Here is a 19,460-nt window from a genome sequence, read left to right as displayed (position 1 = left end):
CTCTGAAACTTTCTCAGATCTTACCTAGAAAGGATGACTAACTCTGTGTCCCTACAGGCATCTTGCCTGACCCTGGTTCCAAGACAGCGTTTGGAATTGTTGCAGTGTGTCCCTCAGCCTGGGCAGCCAGCTCAGGTACCAGCTGTGAGTTAGATCCGTCTGCTCGAGGCTGGTTCGGTGTTTTCTCCGAGCTGAGATAGGCCAGCGTGGGCTGCGCTGACCTGCGATACAGTCAAATCTCTGGACTTAGCCTTATTATCCTTGTTCTCAGCAGACAAATAACTAAGGCAAGATGAGCGTTTCCCAGCTGTAGTTGGGGATGCTGAGGGAGGATAAGCTAGTGTACAAGACCCTAAATGCAAGATGAAGGTATTCATATTTACCACAGGCTAACAGGATCTCTAGTCACTAGCCCATCTGAATGCTGGTGTTCTGTGACCATCAGCAGCTGCTATTGCATTGGAACTGCTGCTTAAGTTGCAGTATTAGGGGTTTTTTTTGGTTATGGAACTTAAATATTGGGCAAAACTAATGTTTTAGTGAGCAGAAATTCTATAAAATGCATCAACTGCAAGCTGTGTCCTTGAGCTTGCATTGCACTGTGATTAAACCAGACTCCTAATGCTGTTTTGGGAACACGGTCAATGGCAGTCTAAATACTTCTGGTTTATTTTGACTACCAGAAAAATGCAGTCTTCTGTTCTGGCTAGGAAAGCAATTGTTAGAGATTGATTTCAGATAGGAAAGCAATTGTTAGTGGTTTGAAGGTGTTAGGAAGATGCAGTTCTTGGAACAGGGCTAGTGTAGTTGCGTAGTACTCGCAGCAGTGCTTGTATTGTAACAAGTTTGGATTTGCCTGCTAATCTTTCATCACTTCTTTCTCCCTGACGTACGTGCATTTGGCTTTTAGAGGGCAGCTTATGTGGCATGAGCACAAATGCTGTTGGAACACTGAAGGATTTGCTCTGCTCTCGAACCCCAATTTTTTTCTCCAGCAGTGTTGGGTGCTTACTCACTCTGTAAAAGAAGCAGCAATTGAGAACAATCAAAATCCTTAGAAATTGGTAAGACCACACTCAGTATTGCTTAAAGATGGCTTTTGTGTGTGTTTCTTTATGTCACGTAAAAAAACCTAACCAAAAAACCCCCTTTGAATACAAAAACCTCTTCTATAAATGTGCATGCTTTCTGCCTGAAAGCAACTTCTGGTTCAATACTCAATGTTAGGGAAGTTTGGAGGTCTTTTTTTAGTCTTGTTTTACTTCCTCCTGCCGCTCTGATATTTGAGTCTGCTGTAATTTAAAAAGTATGTATCTATCTCTGGATGCTCCTTAATGGATTTCAACATTTTTACATCCTTACTGAGACTGCAGTCAAACAAACCTGTGTCTTTCTAGGCCCTTAATAGGGAATGCTTAAGGAGAGGTGAGTGGTAGCCAGCTCTTCTCAGGTACTGAGCACAGGCCTCTTCGTTAAATAAAGACTAGGTTTTGAGAAGAGTGCTAAAGACTCTAGGGTTGATACGGTCATTCTCGTAATGAAACAATTTCATGGTAGAAGGAGACTGTGGAAGTGGCATTAATGGAGGACTTCTCTAGTCCTTTAAGCTAGAACAGGTATTTTGCAAATTAACTTGTCCTAACAAAAGGAGATGCACCACAACAACAGGTCTACAGGAGAGAGAATCGAGGAGAAGTGGGATTTTGGCACAGGTTATTTGCTGACTGCTGTGAAACAATCTCTTCAAATTTTGCTCAGTCAGAACTTTGTATAATTAGATATAAAGCTGTCTGACAGCTTATCTTTGCAAGCATGAGGCTAGTGAAGTCTAAATCTTACTTAAACCAAAATAAGAAGCTTTCAGAAGTTAATTTTGCCAACTCTTGCAGCTATTTGCTTAGGCTCTCAACGTTAGTGAGGGACTGTATTGTTGATGATCGGTGCACAAATTATACTTCCAGGAAATAATTTGCTTAGAAAAAGCACAACCTTGCTTCCTTTATATTAATTCTATGATTCTGTAATTCCTAGTTTATTATAATCGACCAGAATACTGATAAGAAACAAAGTCTACTTTGGGAAAATCAGCAATGCATGGTCTCAATCACTATGCTAACTCCTAGTCTTTTTATATCAAAAATAATTACACGATTCTGGCTAGAAGTGAGAGTGTTGAATTAGTAATGGTGGAAGCCACTATCTAAGATGTTCAGAACAGTTTGAGTATGATGGAGCTGCTTTAAAAAGCCGTTAAAAATGCATAGGTGCTAACCCATGCTGCTGCTGGCATTTGCATCATAAGAATGACTTGGAAGAATTGGGGTTTTTTTCGTTTTTCGTATGTTATCAAGAAATAGCAACTGCTCTTCTGAAGTGTTAACTTTCTGACCATGAGGCAGGGTGTCGATTACTGTAAAGAGGAAGTGATAGCTTTTAAGAGACAGTCTTAATGCAAAATATTTAATGGACTGGAGTAATGTGCATTTGCCACTGAACTGGTGGAAAAGTGACTTGATTCAAAAGCTGAAAATCATTGTTTTGAGGCAGCGTGTACTCAGCTGTGTTGCTTTCAAGTTTTAGAAAAGGGAGGTAGTACATTAAGGGTGGGCATTGTCTGCTTTATTTTTGAGTGGTCTTTTAAAGAAAAGCCCTTAAATGGATTACAAAATTAGAATGCTACCTTTATATCTTCAACCTGAAAAGTTCTAGTCCTGATGCAAGATACCAGTCCCCTCCTGTGCTCTTTTTGTTAAGCTCTTACTGGCAATACTACGTGACGTTTAGCAAATCTATTCCCTAGTTTTTTTCTAAAAAATTCTAAGTACTAGGCCTTTGTTTAGTTAAAAGTAAATAGAACAACTCATCTCAACGAAGTCTCTTGACAGTGTTTCCAGGTACACATATTTACAGAGCACTTAGGTTTCCATTTAGGAATGTGGAAGTTGGATTTAAACAGTAACAAGAAGGCAAACAATGGTTTGGAGAGGAAATTTCAAGTAGACTTAAAATAACCTTAACACTGTCTACATGTGTGCTCTTAACTTCTTGATGTAGATTCCCTTCAAATGTGCCTATTGTAGGAATGTTTTTAATTGACAATAACTTTCCACTTCCTTGCTGATTCTCTTGTATTCCTCCTCCCAGGATTTGACAGTCATGAGACTGGTATAATGCTAAACGTTCTCAAGACTCTTTTTTCCTTTCCCTCCAGGGCCTGATTCTGGAAGGTTACAAACTAAAAACAATTTTATAAAGAGCCTTAGCATGCTATCCAAGTCGTCTTCTTCAACTCCTGTTTGACTGGCTGATCAGTCCTGTTTGTATTTAGGCCAGAGGAGCAGTGCAATGTAACAGTGCTGCTAACGTTGCTTGTCCTTTGTGTTCGTACATGAGGGAGTAGAGGCATGGCTTAGAGGAAATAATACTGAAACTAGATATGGTGTCCTCTATGGATCCATACGTCAATATTTGGGGATGGAGACGTCAGTAATGTGCTGGTGTGGAGGACGAGGTGCTTCTGTTACTGATATTCAGTATTTGGCTTGCTGAAGGATGAGTTGCACAGAGAAGCTGTAAAAATTGGAAAGTTTAGACTTCCATAATGGAATGATTTGCACTTCTTTTTTTTTAAACATATCAAACACTTAATCTGCTATAAAACAAGCTGTGGTTTGCTCTGCCAAAGCTGGAAAGTTCCTGCAGCTTGAATTTGACTTAAATCAGCCAGGGCCAAGGAGAAGGAATTAAAGGGATGCAGTATGTAGCAATTTCTGAGGTGAGCTGAAATAGTATTTCCATTTCGTTTTCAATGTATAAATAGTTTTGAAGAAAGCTCTTCAGAATCCAAGGGAGGCTATTCTTAGTACTATTATTCCTGTTATGTTAGAGTACTATTGGAGTACTATTACTTCTATTACGTTGTTCCTCTAACTATTATGTTTGAGTAGCACAAAAGCTAAGAGGATTGGAGCTGATATATAAGTAATGAACTGGTTCAGATGCAAGGGATGAGGCGCTTACAACTGTCTTCTCCCCGTTCTTCCCACGACACAGAACAATACGAGTATGGCTGAAGAGAGACAGTGGACAATACTGGCCCAGCATCTATCACACCATGTCATGTAAGTACAATGCTGGAAATGGTAAGTGATGGCCAAGCATAGCATGGGTTTTGTACCTGTGCTGTGTGTGGGAATACCTCCTTCCCTTTTCCCCAAGTGCTGGATTCACTCGATGATCTTGGATTTGGGAACTTTGCAGCAACGCTAGCTCAGACTTTAATTTGAAACTAGCTGCATAGTGGGTGAGATCTAAGGCAGCATTCTGTCAGAACCAGGTCCTTCACCGGGTAAATCACTGTGTGGATCTGCAGCTGTAGAGGTCTCAAATGCTGGCAAATAACTCGTCTGCCAAATAAGTGAACTTTTCAAACCACTAGCTGAAAGTTCAGACAGAAGAATATTCTCTGCTTTCCAAGGTGTGCATCTTTTTTTTTCTTTCCCCCCTCCCCCTGCGTGTCCTGTGCTATTCACTCTCCTTCCCCCCAGCATTTAGATTGTTAAGAAAGCAATACCGAGGAGCAGCTTCAGTGTTGAGTAGATCTTGAGTGTCAGTTTGCTTTTTTAATTTTGAAACATCACTCAGCCTGGGTGCTTTGCTGTAACTTCTTTAATGTAGAGTTGCCACCTAGCCACATACCACATATAAAAAGGAGGAATACAATGACAAAATAAAATGTCATACAAACAAAGGATAGTCTTTGGAATGACAATTTCTGGAGTAATTTGTATACAAATATTAAATGAAGACCAAAGAATTGGACTCCTTGACGTTCTGTGTCTTTTCAGCTGCAGGCTGAGTACCCTAGGGTCTAGATTAGAAATGCCACGCGTAATCTTTTTTTTTTCCTAATGGTTATCAATTTTCTAAATAGGCTATTCAGATTGTGCTCTAAAAAGGTTTATACAAAATAAAGTGTGCCTGTAGGTAGTTCCAAGGGATGGACTCATCCTTATGCAGTATGACCACTGTAATATTCCAGACTGTCCTGTCTGGCTTTCCGTTTCTAAAAACACCTTCAAGGCCACATTTTCTGAGGGTCTTGGAGAAGAAGGTGTTAGTTTAGAACACTGTATCCTTCTCATCCTTGCAATCTGCAAGTTTAATGAGGACATTCTTCAGTGAAATTTTTTTTCAAAAATTTTATTAGGACACCTTATTGTAATTTTGTTGTCATTGCTTTTCACATCTATTTTAGCCCTTAATTTCAAAAAGGGAAGTAGGTCTTTAGAGGTTTTCTGCTAAAAGAGATTGTATGTAATCTCAAAAATATGAATCTCCTTGAAGTTACAGATGTTGAGACATGATTCCATACGAAGTGACATGCAATGACATATTTCTGTCTAGCACTTTTCTCTTGTAATGATGCGGTCCTCAAATGTAAAGAACAGAATATTGTTCTTGTATACAACTCAGGGCTCCATTTGAGATAATTTTAGTGAGCTCAATTTCCTAAGTGTAACCAGCTGTGCATGCTGTTGCTGCTAGCTAGGCTTTCAGCCTGTGTAAAATTTCTCTTATTGAGTTGCACCTTGTGGCAGGAAATCATGTTTGCATATGGTTCCTAGCGGTATATCTGAGTTACTGTAGTACTGTACCTTTCCTCAGCTTCACGTATGGGAATTTAACTGTCTTACCAAGGGACATTATCTATGCAGACTAATTTCTGTCAAGCTACTTGTCCTGAGTGAAAGAATTGGTTTTAATAAAAGTCATGTGTATCCTAATACCTCTCTTTCAATACCTGTAATGTGCTTGCTTTTTTTTTGACAGCGCCATGTTCAGCCATGGCTTATCATCATGACAGCAGACGAATATTTGTAGGCCAGGATAATGGAGCTATCATGGTAAGTTGCTGTGACTTTTCTTCAGAATGTAGATTAGAATTGCTTAGATTGTCTGTGAGCAGCCGGTGTTGCTGGCAGCTGATAATTTGTTTTCTTTCCCTTCTTTTTGGAATGCAGCTACTACTAAATGGCTGAACTTCTTGGCAGTTCACCTGATATGTACATGGGAGGACTGCAGATAAGCAAGGGTTCTTCTGGCTAGATGTGAGCCAGCTAGCCTCAAGAAGTCATTGAGCCATTAGTGTAGCAGTGGACCCAATTACACTTCGTCAAGGAATTATTTTGAGGAGTACATTAAGCTGGGCAGAGTGCCATGGTGATGCACTAACGAGGGTTGTGAACTGCAGCTAGCTTGCATCTGGCCAGAAGTATGGATCTGCCTATATCTCGCCGTGCGTGTGCCTCTGGATTTTCTTGCTGCAGATCTTTTTATGATGTGGAAATTTCAACACTAGCTCTAAAATTACAAGAGGCAGGGTTGGTTTCTTTTCTTTCTGGGAAGTCTTCCTTCTGTCTTTCTATACTCTTGCTGTAATTGCTCTCCCTCTCCTGGAGAGCAGATACATATGGCAGAAAAGAAAGAGGGTCTGTATTCTTCCCCTCTTTTCTTGGCAAAGGAGGGGGATCTTGTGACTCCCAGATGCTTTAATGGTTTCTTTTCTCTGTGAAAATAACGTCAAAATAGTAACCGTCCTGTAAGGAGCCAGGGTACTGCATGAGTGTCATAACTAGTGATTCTACTGATAACTACTGTGAATAAGACTACACAGAACTATATAGAATAGTGATTCTAGTGATAACTACTTGAAATTGTAAACTGAGACTTTTAAACTTTCAGAAAGCCTAATGGATCAAATAGAGAATACTCTCACTTAAATCTGGCCATTATGAAGTCTCAGATACTTAAATCCTAAATACTGCAAGATACCATTTTGTTTGTTTCTGCTGGGGACAAATGAGATCTTATCTCTTCGTATAATCTTCCTTTAGCAAACTCGGTTCTGAAAGGGTGCTCCCTGTTGAAAATGTAGTTCACTAATAACCTTAATTTACAGTTGGTATGTCAGTGTGCTATGCTCCAGCCTGAGGAACTGCTAGTTTTTAGTGAGATATACTGCTGCTATGCAAATTTTGGTCTGTGAGGCTACTGCTCTTTTTTGGGTATCGCTATTGCTTATGTCACTGCGGTATCTTTTCTAATGGTTCCACTTTGCTTTTAGGAGTTTCATGTTTCAGAGGACTTTAATAAGATGAACTTTGTGAAGACCTATCCAGGTAAACTGTTAACCAGTGTCTGCGCTAACATTTGTGTGAAGGGGAGGCATCTAAAATGCTTGGGAAAGTGGACACCGTCACAGATTAATCAAGTCCAAATATGCTTTAAATCTGACTGACCTTCTAGTTGTCACTTAGTTGGGGATAGCTGCCATAAGACAAATGTTCTGGTATTGAGTAATCCTCAGTCAGCTGAGTCTGAGTTGCAGTCATTATCATTAAGTTCAGTACATCATTAGCCTGCGAGCGTTATGAGCCAGAACTAGTGAGTTCAGATTTTGCTCTTCAAGTGGAGTAGTTCTGCTGCATGAATGTAAGGGTAAGAGCTTTCTAAAGGTGCATTTTGGTATTTGCAATTTCCGTCCTTACTTTCTGTAATCACTGGGCTCAGTTACTCCTAGCTGAAGATAAGAGTCCTTGCCTTCTCTGTCATCTTAGGAGAGCAATAGGGAGGAAAAAGATCTTATTTTTTCTGGTACATGGGGAATAGGGATTGTTCTAATATTTATGGAGATGCTAATTTCAGCATTTGTCTGCACATCCTTAAAAGAAATAAAGTTGATTGCTGGTTAAAATTGGAATATTAATGTGAAAGGCCTGAAGGAGACTCTTGAAGATTGGAAATCATGTAGTGAAACAAAGTGCAGTTTGTCTTATGACTCCCTGACACTGATAGAAGCAATGTTCTTGCTTAGAAGAAAAAGACCTTGTTCTTAAAGCAACAAAACCCCCCTTTATCCTAAGAAAGATGACTTGGCAACTCGGTCAAGAGAAGTACTTGCATCTTGGGGGGCAGGGGGGGCTTCTTTCTAATGCTCATGTAACTTCCTGCTTAGTGGCAGCATTCTAAACAAAGCTGGGTGGGATTTGGTTGCTGTCACAGGTAGCAGTTTGAGTGCCATGGACTAGATACACTTTCAAGTGCTTAAAAGCGTGAATCTGAGCATAGCTCCCCTGGGGTCAGGAAAAGAGGCACTTAAAGCAATTAGGTTTTTTAGATGTGTTACATTACTCCCCAGAAGTCCTGGCCCAACTAGAGGAAGCTGATGGTTTGCCTGCTCCGTCACCAGAACATCTTTGGTATCTGGGCTGAACTCAGCTTCTCTCTCTGTGGGAGAAAGGCTTAAATTAGCTGACTGACGTGTTTGGTTCACTTAAGCTGTTCAGAAGGCAAATACCAAGCAGAACAATGCTAGCCTTTTAATTCAGCCTAGAGGCAAGTATAATATGATGGTAAAAATGTCTCCCTGGGGCATCGCTTAGACACCATCTTTGACCTATGGCTCTCTGAATTAGAACATAAGAACACATCACTCTGATTTTTAGGAAAAACTAGCCAGAATCTTTTTCTTCCCACAGCTCATCAGAATCGAGTGTCTGCTATTACTTTCTGCCTGACATCAGAGTGGGTTATCAGCACTGGCCATGACAAGTGTATCAGCTGGATGTGCACCAGGAGTGGGAGTATGCTGGGGAGACATTACTTCACCTCTTGGGCTTCATGTCTACAGTATCCTTTGAAAAAAGATAGCTACCCTGAAACTGGAAGAGCACTTTGTTCCTTTAGCTCAATTTGTTCCCTCCTTTTCACGTAAAAAGCTGGAGTGAAATCTCTTGCAAGTCTGCAAACCCTTATTCAGATTGGATGTTTAATACCTTATTTTTGTTAGCTGTTGTTAGGTAGTAGAAGGGGATGTTGTGACCTTGAGTTACAGAAATCGCACTGTGTACTAGTTCCTTATTTTGAGATGTTTGTCTGTAGCATCTCGTGGAAGTGACTAGTAACTGTATCCATAGCCTGGCCTGTACACTTCCTAGGCAAGTCACTTGGTTCAACAGATGCCAGTGTGCATTTGAGTCCTTCTAGAGCATAAAACATCATGAAAACCCTTTGGACTGCTTTAATTTTTCTGTCTTGGCTCATGTTAATCTTTTCTATCTTTAAGCTACAGGGTGCGTTGAAACTTTATTCATTACTAGTAGTAATTTGTGTGCAGTTTGCTTTCCTGCAAATTGCTTTTAACTGCAGCATTTGTAGCTTAAGAACTCTGGTTGTCTTTTCAGCTGTAAGTACTTCAGGGCATTCTTTATCCTATGTAAAAGACTTAAACCCAGAAACTTAAAATGTAGTTCATATATCAAAACTTTTGAGCATGAGTTAAATACTTTAAATTCTAAAACTATTTTTTAGCACTTGTTAATGTTGGCAGTTTAGATGTGGCTGGACAGTAATTGGAGGTACTGGTTGGTGTATGAGGATTAATGGCAGTAATGTTGTAGAAGTGGCGTGATTCAAAAGCTGAAGGAGGTCAACTACATCTCTTGAAAAAATAAAGACCTCTCTAGGTTGCTATATTTCTGTGTAGTGCTAAGAAACTAGGAGGAAAGCTAACTGCTTGGTTGCCAGCAGCATGTCTAGCCTTCTGAGGTCTCCCACCTGTGCAGACCCTGCCTTACTGACTGAAGAGCTGATGGGTTTGTATTGTTGTACCGTTGCTCTTTTTTGCTGTCCTTGTTGTAGAGTTCAGGGGGGTTGTGTCCCGCAAAACATTTCATGCACAGCTCGCCGCAGCTGAACGCAGCACAGAACTGTGTGCGTGTGTGTGTTAGGAGAGTGGCTCACAGAACAGTCTGGTGCCTCTGAGCCTCACTATTTGAATTCAATGGGTTCTATAGCTAATGCTATTGCAAATAATGGAACTGTTTATTATGAAAATGGAGAAAAGAATATGACCTTTTCTATCAAGATAAAAATAAATTTCGACTGAAGACCATGGCATTTGAAAATGCATTGTAATTGATCCTGCCTTTGGACTTGTGTTTGGAAGAACTAGCTTTCTGGTGTGTGTACTAGGTGCTTGGTCTCCCTGTCAGGAGGTTCCTTAGGAGTTATTTGTTAATGATCGTATGTGTAAGCCTCTGAAAAACACAGCAGGGTGCCTATTCTTTACTGGATTAGCGGGGATAATGCTAGCCTGAACTTCCAAGATGAAGAAAGGATCACGTGTTTAGGGACTTAGTGGATTTGTTGAAAACTAATTGTTTATCTCAAGATTCTGAAGGCTTAAGAGACTTCAGAATGTCATCCGATGGCAGAACTTCTGCTTTTTCACTTATGGTGGTGGGCGCTTTGGTACACTGACTTTTTGAAGTTAATCTTTTCTGTTGCGTAGAACAGGCTACTACGCGAGCTGCTGCTTGTGTTTTTGTGTGGCTCCAGGAGGACAGGTGAGTTTATACACAGCTCTTGGGTTATGCGGTGTCAGCTGTATGGGTTTTTTGTAGCTCTTGCTTATATCCTGAATAGCGAAAGTCTTCTGAAGGTGGCAAATTATCTAGTTCCATCCAGCTTGCTATGCTTTAGTTTCTGGAGACAGTAGTTACCTAGTGACGAAAACTGAATATCAGAAAACTGTTATGATGCATAATGCTTTTGCCAAACATGCCACCTTGTTAATAGATGTTAATCCACGTTAGGATGTGGGCTGGCTTTTTTGTTGGTGTTAAATGACAGAACCCTTTCTGAAATACAGATCAGTCTTTGATACCGTGCTCAAGGACCTGCATCAGTGTCGTGGTTTAACCCCAGTCGGCAAGCAAGCACCACACAGCTGCCCGCTTACCCTCCCGCCCCGGTGGGATGGGGGAGAGAATGGGAAGGGTAAAAGTAAGAAAACTTGTGGGTTGAGATAAGAACAGTTTAATACTTGAAATAATAGAATAATAGTAGTAATAAATTGCGATGAAAAGTAAAACAAGGGAGGGGAGGGAGAGAGAGAGAGGAACAAAACCCAAGGAAAAAAAACCAAGTGATGCAACCACTTGCCACCCGCTGGCCGATGCCCAGCCAGTCCCTGAGCAGCGATTGCTGCCCCCCAGCCAACTCCCCCCAGTTTATATACTGAGCATGACGTCATATGGTACGGAATACCCCTCTGGCCAGTTTGGGTCAGCTCTCCTGGCTGTGCCTCCTCCCAGCTCCTTGTGCACCTCCTCACTGGCAGAGCATGGGAAGCTGAAAAGTCCTTGACTTAGTATAAGCACTGCTCAGCAACAACTCAAACACCAGCGTGTTATCACATTATTCTCATGCTAAATCCAAACCGCAGCACTGTACCAGCTACTAGGAAGGAAATTAACTCTATCCCAGCCGAAACCAGGGCAATCAGTAAACTTGAAAGTGCAGAGAACAGAACAAGAAATTAGATGGTCTCACCTTCATTCTCAGTAGCTAGAACATTGGGAGTATACTTCCACTGTAAGGTAAACTAACCGTGGAGGGTCAACATCCTTGTATCTTAGTTTTCCTATCCTGGGGGCATCAACTAGTATAACATGCTAGAAAACTAAGAGTTTATAGGAGTAGATACTAGGTAAGACCGAATGCCACCCAATGTTCAGTGAGGTGTTCCTAGTGGTAGCTCTGCACTGCAACAAGTAGCCTGAGGAGTTCTGGCATCTCTTGTAGAAGATCATGAATGTGTTCTGTAAATATCTGCTAGGAATGGTCTAAATCTACTTGGTTTGCCTTAAACTAGGGGATGGATTACCTCGTGGCTTCTCCAGTGGCTTTCTAAAACTTTTCTCGCTTATTTTCCATACTGTCTTACTTGCACATGTAGGGAAGTGTGAGGTGAAGAGAGGAATGAAAAAGGTTTAACTGTTACAGTCTCTAACCCCTTTAGAAGTAGTTATGTAAATATTTATCTGGCATATTAAAATGTTCTTTTCCGATTTGTTTGGAATAGATAGCTGTGCTATCTGCTTCAGTCCCGTAAAATACTCTTAAAAGCAAATGAGGCTTCTCCTTGACTGGTGTTCAGATATGATCATGAAACTTGGCATGCATTTGTTGGTGATTATTCTGGACAGATCACGCTCCTGAAGCTTGAGCAGAATACATGCTCAGTTATCACAACACTCAAAGGGCATGAAGGTAAAGTAACTCTTCCTCTTAATTCCAGTTGACCCAGATTATAGTACCTCTTTGTAAATCAGGATGAGACATTTAATTGGATATATACCTCTTTAAGGATAGATATTGGGTAAACAACTAGTGCAGGGTAGTAGTTATCAAAAGCGGTTCAAAGCTGTGCATATGACTATCTCTTAAAGAACAGACGCATTCTTGCTGAGGGGAAATCCTAGCCTTATAAATACTGACAGGTATTTTTATTATAGATGAAAAATAAACATATGCATGCAGTTAAACACAAGTTATCCACTAGATGGCCACCTTTAAAAACTTTAGTCTCCTTAACATTGAAAAGAAAGGATGAGAATGTGTTACTCTTCCCTCCCCCCCCAAAGATCTTGCAGTACTGTAATAATACCTAAAGCAGCTTTAGCAACCCCCAATCTAGATTCTAAAAAGCCACTTAATTCTTTCCAATGCAGACTTTGCTGTTCTGATCAGTCTTTACGGGATACTAGTTCAGTTTTCTCTGTTTAGCTGAAACTAAGCTATATGCAAGAAATCTAGAGAGCCTTTTAGAATCAAAACTGTCTAGTCCAAGACAAATAGTCTCATGCTGCGTAGTATAGCTGAAGTCCTTATATCAAATGAACAACCAAATAGTCTGTAACTTGATATGGAGCCACTGTCTGCTGTAATGAGTAAGGCAAGAATGCAAATCACAGAAGAATGTGTAATTTAATAATACGCTGAGAGAAATAAACAAGACTTAATGCCTCTTCCCATGTGATACTAGCGACTTTCAAATCAGCTGACTGGTTTGCATTTGGGTAGGGGTGAATTACTGGGTCATGAGTCTCTGACCCACTGGAAAAGGCTGCCTTGTTTAATAGCTGTAAGTATAGAGTAGACTTTGTTAAAGCTGGGTAGACTCCTGATTTGCAGATGACTGTAGATAAAGCTGGTTTTGAATGTGGGAGACAAGTTGAGATTTTCAAATGATAAATGCCTCTTCTGCTTTCAAGCAGAATTTCAGATTGTTTCAGTTAGGAGCAAAATAATTCTCCTGGCCCTAGAGACTCCTTTACTTCTGTATGCTTTTGCGCTAGTCTGTGTTCAAGTGCAACTCCTTGATAGATGACATTGTTAGTCTGAAAGCAGTATGTCTCGAGGTGGCACTGCGTATAGCGTGTATTCTATCTGTTGAGTTGCGGTGGGTGTCCAAGCACCAACTTCAGCAGTGCTGTCCGCATAGCAGACAACTTTGGCTTACATATAAGTTCCCTAAGGGGACTGTGATCCTCAAAACAAGAATTGATCTAGTATAAAAGATGATTAGATTTGAGGGAAGAAACAGGTTTTTCTTCAATTGGTGCAGTAGTAGCTACTTCATCTTCCCCCCCCCCTTTTTTTTTTAAAGCAAAATGGATTATGTGTAACCTTTTTTCCTCCACAGTATTTGTGTAATATTGTCAAGGCCTGGTAACTCTAAACTTAAATGGCATCTAGTTCTTCTCTGAGTGCAGCTCTGTTTGCCAGACTTCAAAATTCTGACTTCATCTTGTTTTCTTTCTAGCTCTTGCCCTACTGTGACTTCATAAGCTTTGCAGTTTAAATGGTTTTAGAGCTTGTCCTTCAACAGTCAGCTTCCAGGATTCTCCATATTTAACAGCCTACTCTGTGTAATGCTGTGATAATACTCAAGCTGCCTTTTATGGTGCAGATGCTCAAGGTTCTCTGAGAGAACTATTCCCAAATGGGTCAGCGTGAAAACAGTGTAGCCCTAAAGGAGGCAAGAAAAATCTCTTGCTCCAGAGAGCTGGAAAGGACTGATTTGGACTGTAATTACTGTTCATCTTACTTTCAGACTAACAAGGCTTTTGATGACAACTCAGCAATGGAAGGATGCTTTAAAGGGAAGGATGTCTGTAAAGGAATAAAATGTTCCTGCACCTTCAAAACTATAGGCGGCATGAGATGCAAAATTACTTCTTTAGTCTCCTGTCTACATTACGTATGGGTTTAGTATAAGACTGCTACTGTCAGATGACTCATTTCTTTCTATGTGTGACTAATGAGGTGCACAGCCAGGTTGGGCCTTCTGAAATCTAGTTTTGTAATGTAGTGGCCAGATTTGCTAACAGCAGTGAAACTGTCACTTGGTTTCCTACTCCAACTATTTTAAGGTTGTAAATGGTTATGTAAGGGAGTTGGTGTACCTGTGAACGCTGCATGCTGTCCTGCAACCACTGACCGAGCACCTTCCTGTATTGTAGATACTAGTCTCCGCTTGGCAAGTTTTAATACTTTTCACCTTCCAAAGATCGCATAGCAGCCTGTTGACTCTTAAAACCAACTACCTAAATACAAGGGGCAGAAAGCTAGTAACTCGAACTTTCTGGCTTATGCTTTGCATCTAACTTTCTTCTTAGGGATGTCTTGTTCTGTTGTCAAATGCTCTTTGCCTCTCTAGCAGGACTGTATCTTGGTGTTGCATGCTGTCCTTTGCCTTAAGGCTTTCAGTATCTGTTACTGTAGTAAGGGAGTACCTCAGGTTTCACTTTAACGACCCAGAAGAGCATCATTGTGTTGACTGGCGGCTCCCTTAGATCTGACTGCAGAATGTTCTTTCCTAGGAAGTATTACTTCCCTGTGGTGGGATCCTGTTCAACGACTGCTCTTCTCGGGTGCCTCTGATCACAGCATTATCATGTGGGATATTGGTGGACGGAAGGGGCGAACACTGCTGCTCCAGGGACATCAGTATGTAATGGGGTCTTACTTTTCCTACATGTTCTGTAATGAACACAGAGTCCCAGGAAGACTAAATAGCATGGCAAGATATTTGAAACTTTGTGAATAATGGAGAAAATAACTTTTTGCAGAACTCTGAGGACTTTGAGGGGGAAGAAGGGTAATCGGTACTACGAAAGCATTACTGATAAATCTTTTTTTTGCTCGTGTTTGATACTTCTAAACTATGGGTAATGAGAACGTAACATAAAAGTAGGTTATAGAAAGAGGTGGGTAAAAATCCTAAATCATCTTGCTTGGACTTTATGTAAAAGTTGCATGCTTCTGTATTGTAAATACTTCACTGAGTTGCCTGTGAGGGTGGGGCTAGAAACTTAATGTATAAGCATGTTTGTGTACCCATGTAGAATAAGCTTCAGTAGGTTCCTGTTCTCTGTCTCTTTCTATCAGTGAGGTGATAAACTGATTGGCTAAATTACAGGGGTGGTGTCTCGACTTCAGAAAAGCACGTCACATCTCCACCGTTCTGTGGATTAGGTAGTTAGTTGTCTGTATTAAATCAACTCTTTATTTTTACAGAGGCACAAGGCCCTAGGTTTAAAAATGGCAGCTAGTGTTAATTCAGTCTGACAGGCAGTTCACCACTGAAGATAGAGTCTACTTAGAAATGCAGTGGTAGTAGAGATCTTGTTTATGTTTGAAGATGTATTTGTATAGTGCATTCTCCTCTTGTCTAATTCCATAGATGCCTCCATCCACCTTTGATCAAGACTGATAGCCTTAGCCCTAGAACTCTTGTTAAATCTTGAGGATTTAGTTTTATGGCTAAAGAACTAATAATAGAGTACTGGTTACAAAAAAGTAACTGAAGTCAGTGACTGGAGGACTTTATACTGCTGTTACTGCTGCATCATGTGTCCTGGTGAAGACTTATAACACTGTTAGTTTCTCTTCAAACATCACACTTAGCATCAAACTTCATACTGAACGGGAAAGTAAGTTCTTCTGAGAAGCAGAATGGCTTTTTTAATTCAACTTAGATGTTGCAAAGCAGTCTAATACTGTTGAGATCCTTTGTTTAGTTTCTTCGGGTAGACTTTCATTTTGCCATGACTTTAGTTAGGATTAAACTGTCTTACTGGTGAATGCATGCTTTGCTCTGCAGCTACAGACTGACTTATTGTGATTTGTTAGCAAAAGTGGAAGCTCCGTCTGCTTCCTGGCTGTATCTTGAAACAAATATTTCTCTTTGTTTTTCCAGTTGTCTCTGTTTTGATAACTGGCTCTCCTTGCCAACACAGAAGAGTATTTGCACGCGCACTCTGAGCCAGTTGACACTCAGCTCACTGTCAGTGCTTACTGCCAGCAAATGTTAACATGGAACTGTACCTCTGGTATTCTGGTCAAGCCTGTAAGAACACTGTTCTAGGCAACATCCTGATGCTAGGGTAGTGCTTAGGTGGCAGCATCTGTTCACTCCTCTTCATAGCTCTACTTAGCAGACTTAGCAAAGTGTTTGGAAATCAATTTTGCCTTCCTAGGTAGCTTTACAAGGATAAATCGGGGTTTGCTGGGAAACTAAGCTTTGTTTAAATACCTATGGGTAAATAGTGTCTGCTTTGTTTGCAGTGATAAGGTGCAGGCTATCTGTTACATCCAGCTGACACGGCAGCTGGTATCTTGTTCAGCTGATGGGGGAATTGCTGTTTGGAACATGGATATCAGCCGAGAAGAGGTAAGATCATGTCCTAGGTGAAAGATTTTTTTGTTTTTAATTTTTTTTTCCCTTTTCAGACGCTGATGTGGCTTTGCTTAGTCAGTTCTGCAGGCTGTTTTCCTCACATTGCCTGAAACTTTAAGGCTGAATGATATTATTAAAAAGTGCTCTGTGCTAGTGGCTGTCCATACTACATTGTAGTAGATGGATTCCCAGGACAGGAGAAGTGCAGGACAGGCCTGGGACTGCTTAGAGTCTTATCTTAATGAGGCAACATTTTCACTGGAATGGCTACAGCCCTTGCTGCTGGAACACTCTAAAGCAGGCAAGCTTTTGCAGTAAAGAAACCAATGGACTGTGCTTCAGCAGTCTTGAAGTAAGTTCTCAACTCATGTCAAAGCAGGTAAAGAAGTGAGATGCTGTTTTTGAGACGCAGTTCAGAATGTAGCAATTCAGTTCCCAAACAACATTTTTTTTTAAAGACCTCAGTACACAGCAACTGAGCCTGCCACGCATGTTCTTTCTGCATCAGTTCATATCCATCATAGGAGCTGAAAAGATGTATATTACTACTATCTTTGGTTAAACCATAATTATAGGAGTTTTGGTCGCCCCCATAAAGCAGTATTTAAGGCTCAGCCTTCCTTGCCCTGTTGCTTTTTCTTAAATGCAAGAATCACGATTAAGAACTGTTTTCTGACGTGTTGAGCTGTCACCTTAAACTCACTGAATGCTGTATGTGATGCTCCTTACGCTTTCAGCATGATGTTCTCTCTTCTGTGATATTATGAAACTTTGTAGTTGTAAGGAATTGACTTACAATACAATTGGGAAAACAAGATGTGGCCATTTCTCTTCTGGATCTGCACGCAATAACTAAGGCATCTTCTAAATAATAGACAGTTTTAATACAACTAAAATAATATGGTTAACTTAGAACAGCCGTTATGTCTCAGAACTCATTGGACAAACATAATCAAGCCCAATCCAAAAGCAAAGAAACTAAATGTTTGAAGAATGATGAACATTCTGCCTCTGGAGCATTAGCTAGCGAGTCATGTTATAGGGTATCTTCAAATATGTACTAATGCACATAAGACTAGAAGACAGACTTTTTTGGTTAGAAGGAATGGTAACTCCACTGGCAGCTGTACTGTTGATCTTGGGCAGTTCCAACTGTATGCTGGTAATAGTGTCGGTAGTGTTGGCAGGTTTTTACCTCCTATTTCATGCCTGAAATTAAGATGAAAAGAATAGGAAGATACCCTGTTTTTCTGTTAGAGGGAGCCAGAAAGTGGATTGTCTTCTCAAAAATGCCCTTAAGTGAAAACTGCTATTGTAAGTAACTGAAAGAAGCAATAGGGAACATCTCACTTGGTGGAGAGGCGACTCATTTCCTCTACTCTCCTCCCCACCCCACACGCTGGACTTGTTACTACCCTTTACAGTATTTTCCACTAGCATGGGGGAAGGAAGGGGATGCAATCAAGGTTGAAGATGTAGGAACTGGGCATCTGGTATTAATAAATATTCATGGTGAGATGGTGGTGCAACTGACAATACTATAGTTTTATTACTATCAACAATGGATGTAAGTGAATTGAGGAGAAAAGCTTCTTTGTTGTTCCAGCTTTCCTCCTGTTGGGTTTCAGGGAGAGTCCCCCATCAGAAGTACAAAGTTGTATAGAATATACATGTTCTCTTCAAGTCTATGTGCTAAAAATATTATGCCTCTCTTTCTATCCCTTACAAGGATGCTCAGTTAAAGTATTTGAGAGTGTTGAAATGTGTGAAAGCTCTAACGATTTTCATTTGGCCTAGTCCATTCATGGCAGGAAGAATATGTGGGTGGGACAAGGGATGCTTAACGAAGATGTGGGCAGGATGGAAAGTGCACGTGAGTTCTTAATTATGGCAAACTGCAATCCTAGGGGAGCAGAAAAGGTATTTACTTCCAGAATTTACTTCTGGATCCTCCCTCTTAGCTTCTACAACTTGGATTACACTAGCCCTTAAAAATCATCTGGGCAACCAGAGCAGCAGTCTTTGAATGCCTGCAGCAAGTTTAATAACTTAGATGTTTGAATTAGCTTTCTTACTAAAGCAGTAACATAACATACTGCTGTGGGCTTAAAAAGTATAGGAGGTGTGGAGGTAACAAATAACTGTAGTCTTGGGTTTGGGGTTTTTTGTACTAAACTTCCTATGTACTTTACCCTAGGCAATCTGTTGTCGTAATGTCCAGAGCTGAGACAGGGCATCTTTCCAAGTAAAACTTAACTTCGGGTTTTTAAAACAAACTTCCTTGGCTGTCATGTGAGGAAAAATAATTCTGATTGCTTGCATCTCTTGCTCTTTTGTAGGCTCCTCAATGGCTAGAAAGTGATTCCTGCCAGAAGTGTGAACAACCTTTCTTCTGGAATATAAAGCAAATGTGGGACACAAAGACATTAGGGTTGAGACAGGTGAGATCGCTGGTTCGAGTGCTTGGCTGTACTTCAGCACTTAAGCAAAACGCAAACAGAAAACCACTAAAGCTGTTAGATCTTTTAAACTGTTGGTATTTTTGCTGCTTTGAAGTGAGGGTTTATCGAGAGGTCACCGCTTCTAGGCAGTGCTAAGAAATTATGTAAAGTGTTGCATCAAACTTCTATCAAGGGGCAAAGCAGGCTGTGCTGGGAGTGCTCTGTTGGATTTCTTGGAATATTTCTATGCACTGGAGCTGTGGACAGCTAATCCTCAAGTGTTGTGTAAAGTGACACACAATGCCTCAGAACTGAGCAAATTGCAGCCTAACACGTTGTAGGGTACTCAGTTCAGTGAAGCAGTGATGGCCCTGCTCTTACCGGGCTAGAATGTCAAAGCTTTCCAGATAGCTTTCTTTTTGGAGGCA

At 40.7% G+C, this 19,460-nt stretch overlaps 1 protein-coding gene across 1 annotated transcript in view; it reads left to right on the top strand.

Moving 5' to 3' along the window:
- Window positions 1-19,460, top strand: part of WDFY1 (WD repeat and FYVE domain containing 1) — a 31,186-nt gene that overhangs the window by 6,407 nt on the left and 5,319 nt on the right. Inside the window, exons 2-9 of the mRNA XM_009325112.1 lie at window positions 3,999-4,121; window positions 5,833-5,906; window positions 7,127-7,181; window positions 8,541-8,691; window positions 12,005-12,117; window positions 14,733-14,859; window positions 16,480-16,585; window positions 18,931-19,032. Of these exons, the coding sequence (XP_009323387.1) occupies window positions 3,999-4,121; window positions 5,833-5,906; window positions 7,127-7,181; window positions 8,541-8,691; window positions 12,005-12,117; window positions 14,733-14,859; window positions 16,480-16,585; window positions 18,931-19,032 (851 nt within the window). The remainder of the gene's footprint in view (window positions 1-3,998; window positions 4,122-5,832; window positions 5,907-7,126; window positions 7,182-8,540; window positions 8,692-12,004; window positions 12,118-14,732; window positions 14,860-16,479; window positions 16,586-18,930; window positions 19,033-19,460) is intronic.

The sequence above is a fragment of the Pygoscelis adeliae genome, unplaced genomic scaffold, assembly GCF_000699105.1.
Source record: "Pygoscelis adeliae isolate BGI_AS28 unplaced genomic scaffold, ASM69910v1 Scaffold155, whole genome shotgun sequence".
Lineage (NCBI taxonomy): Eukaryota > Metazoa > Chordata > Aves > Sphenisciformes > Spheniscidae > Pygoscelis > Pygoscelis adeliae.
Note: the sequence above shows the minus strand (reverse complement) of the source record. Positions and strands in the feature narration are given on the sequence as shown.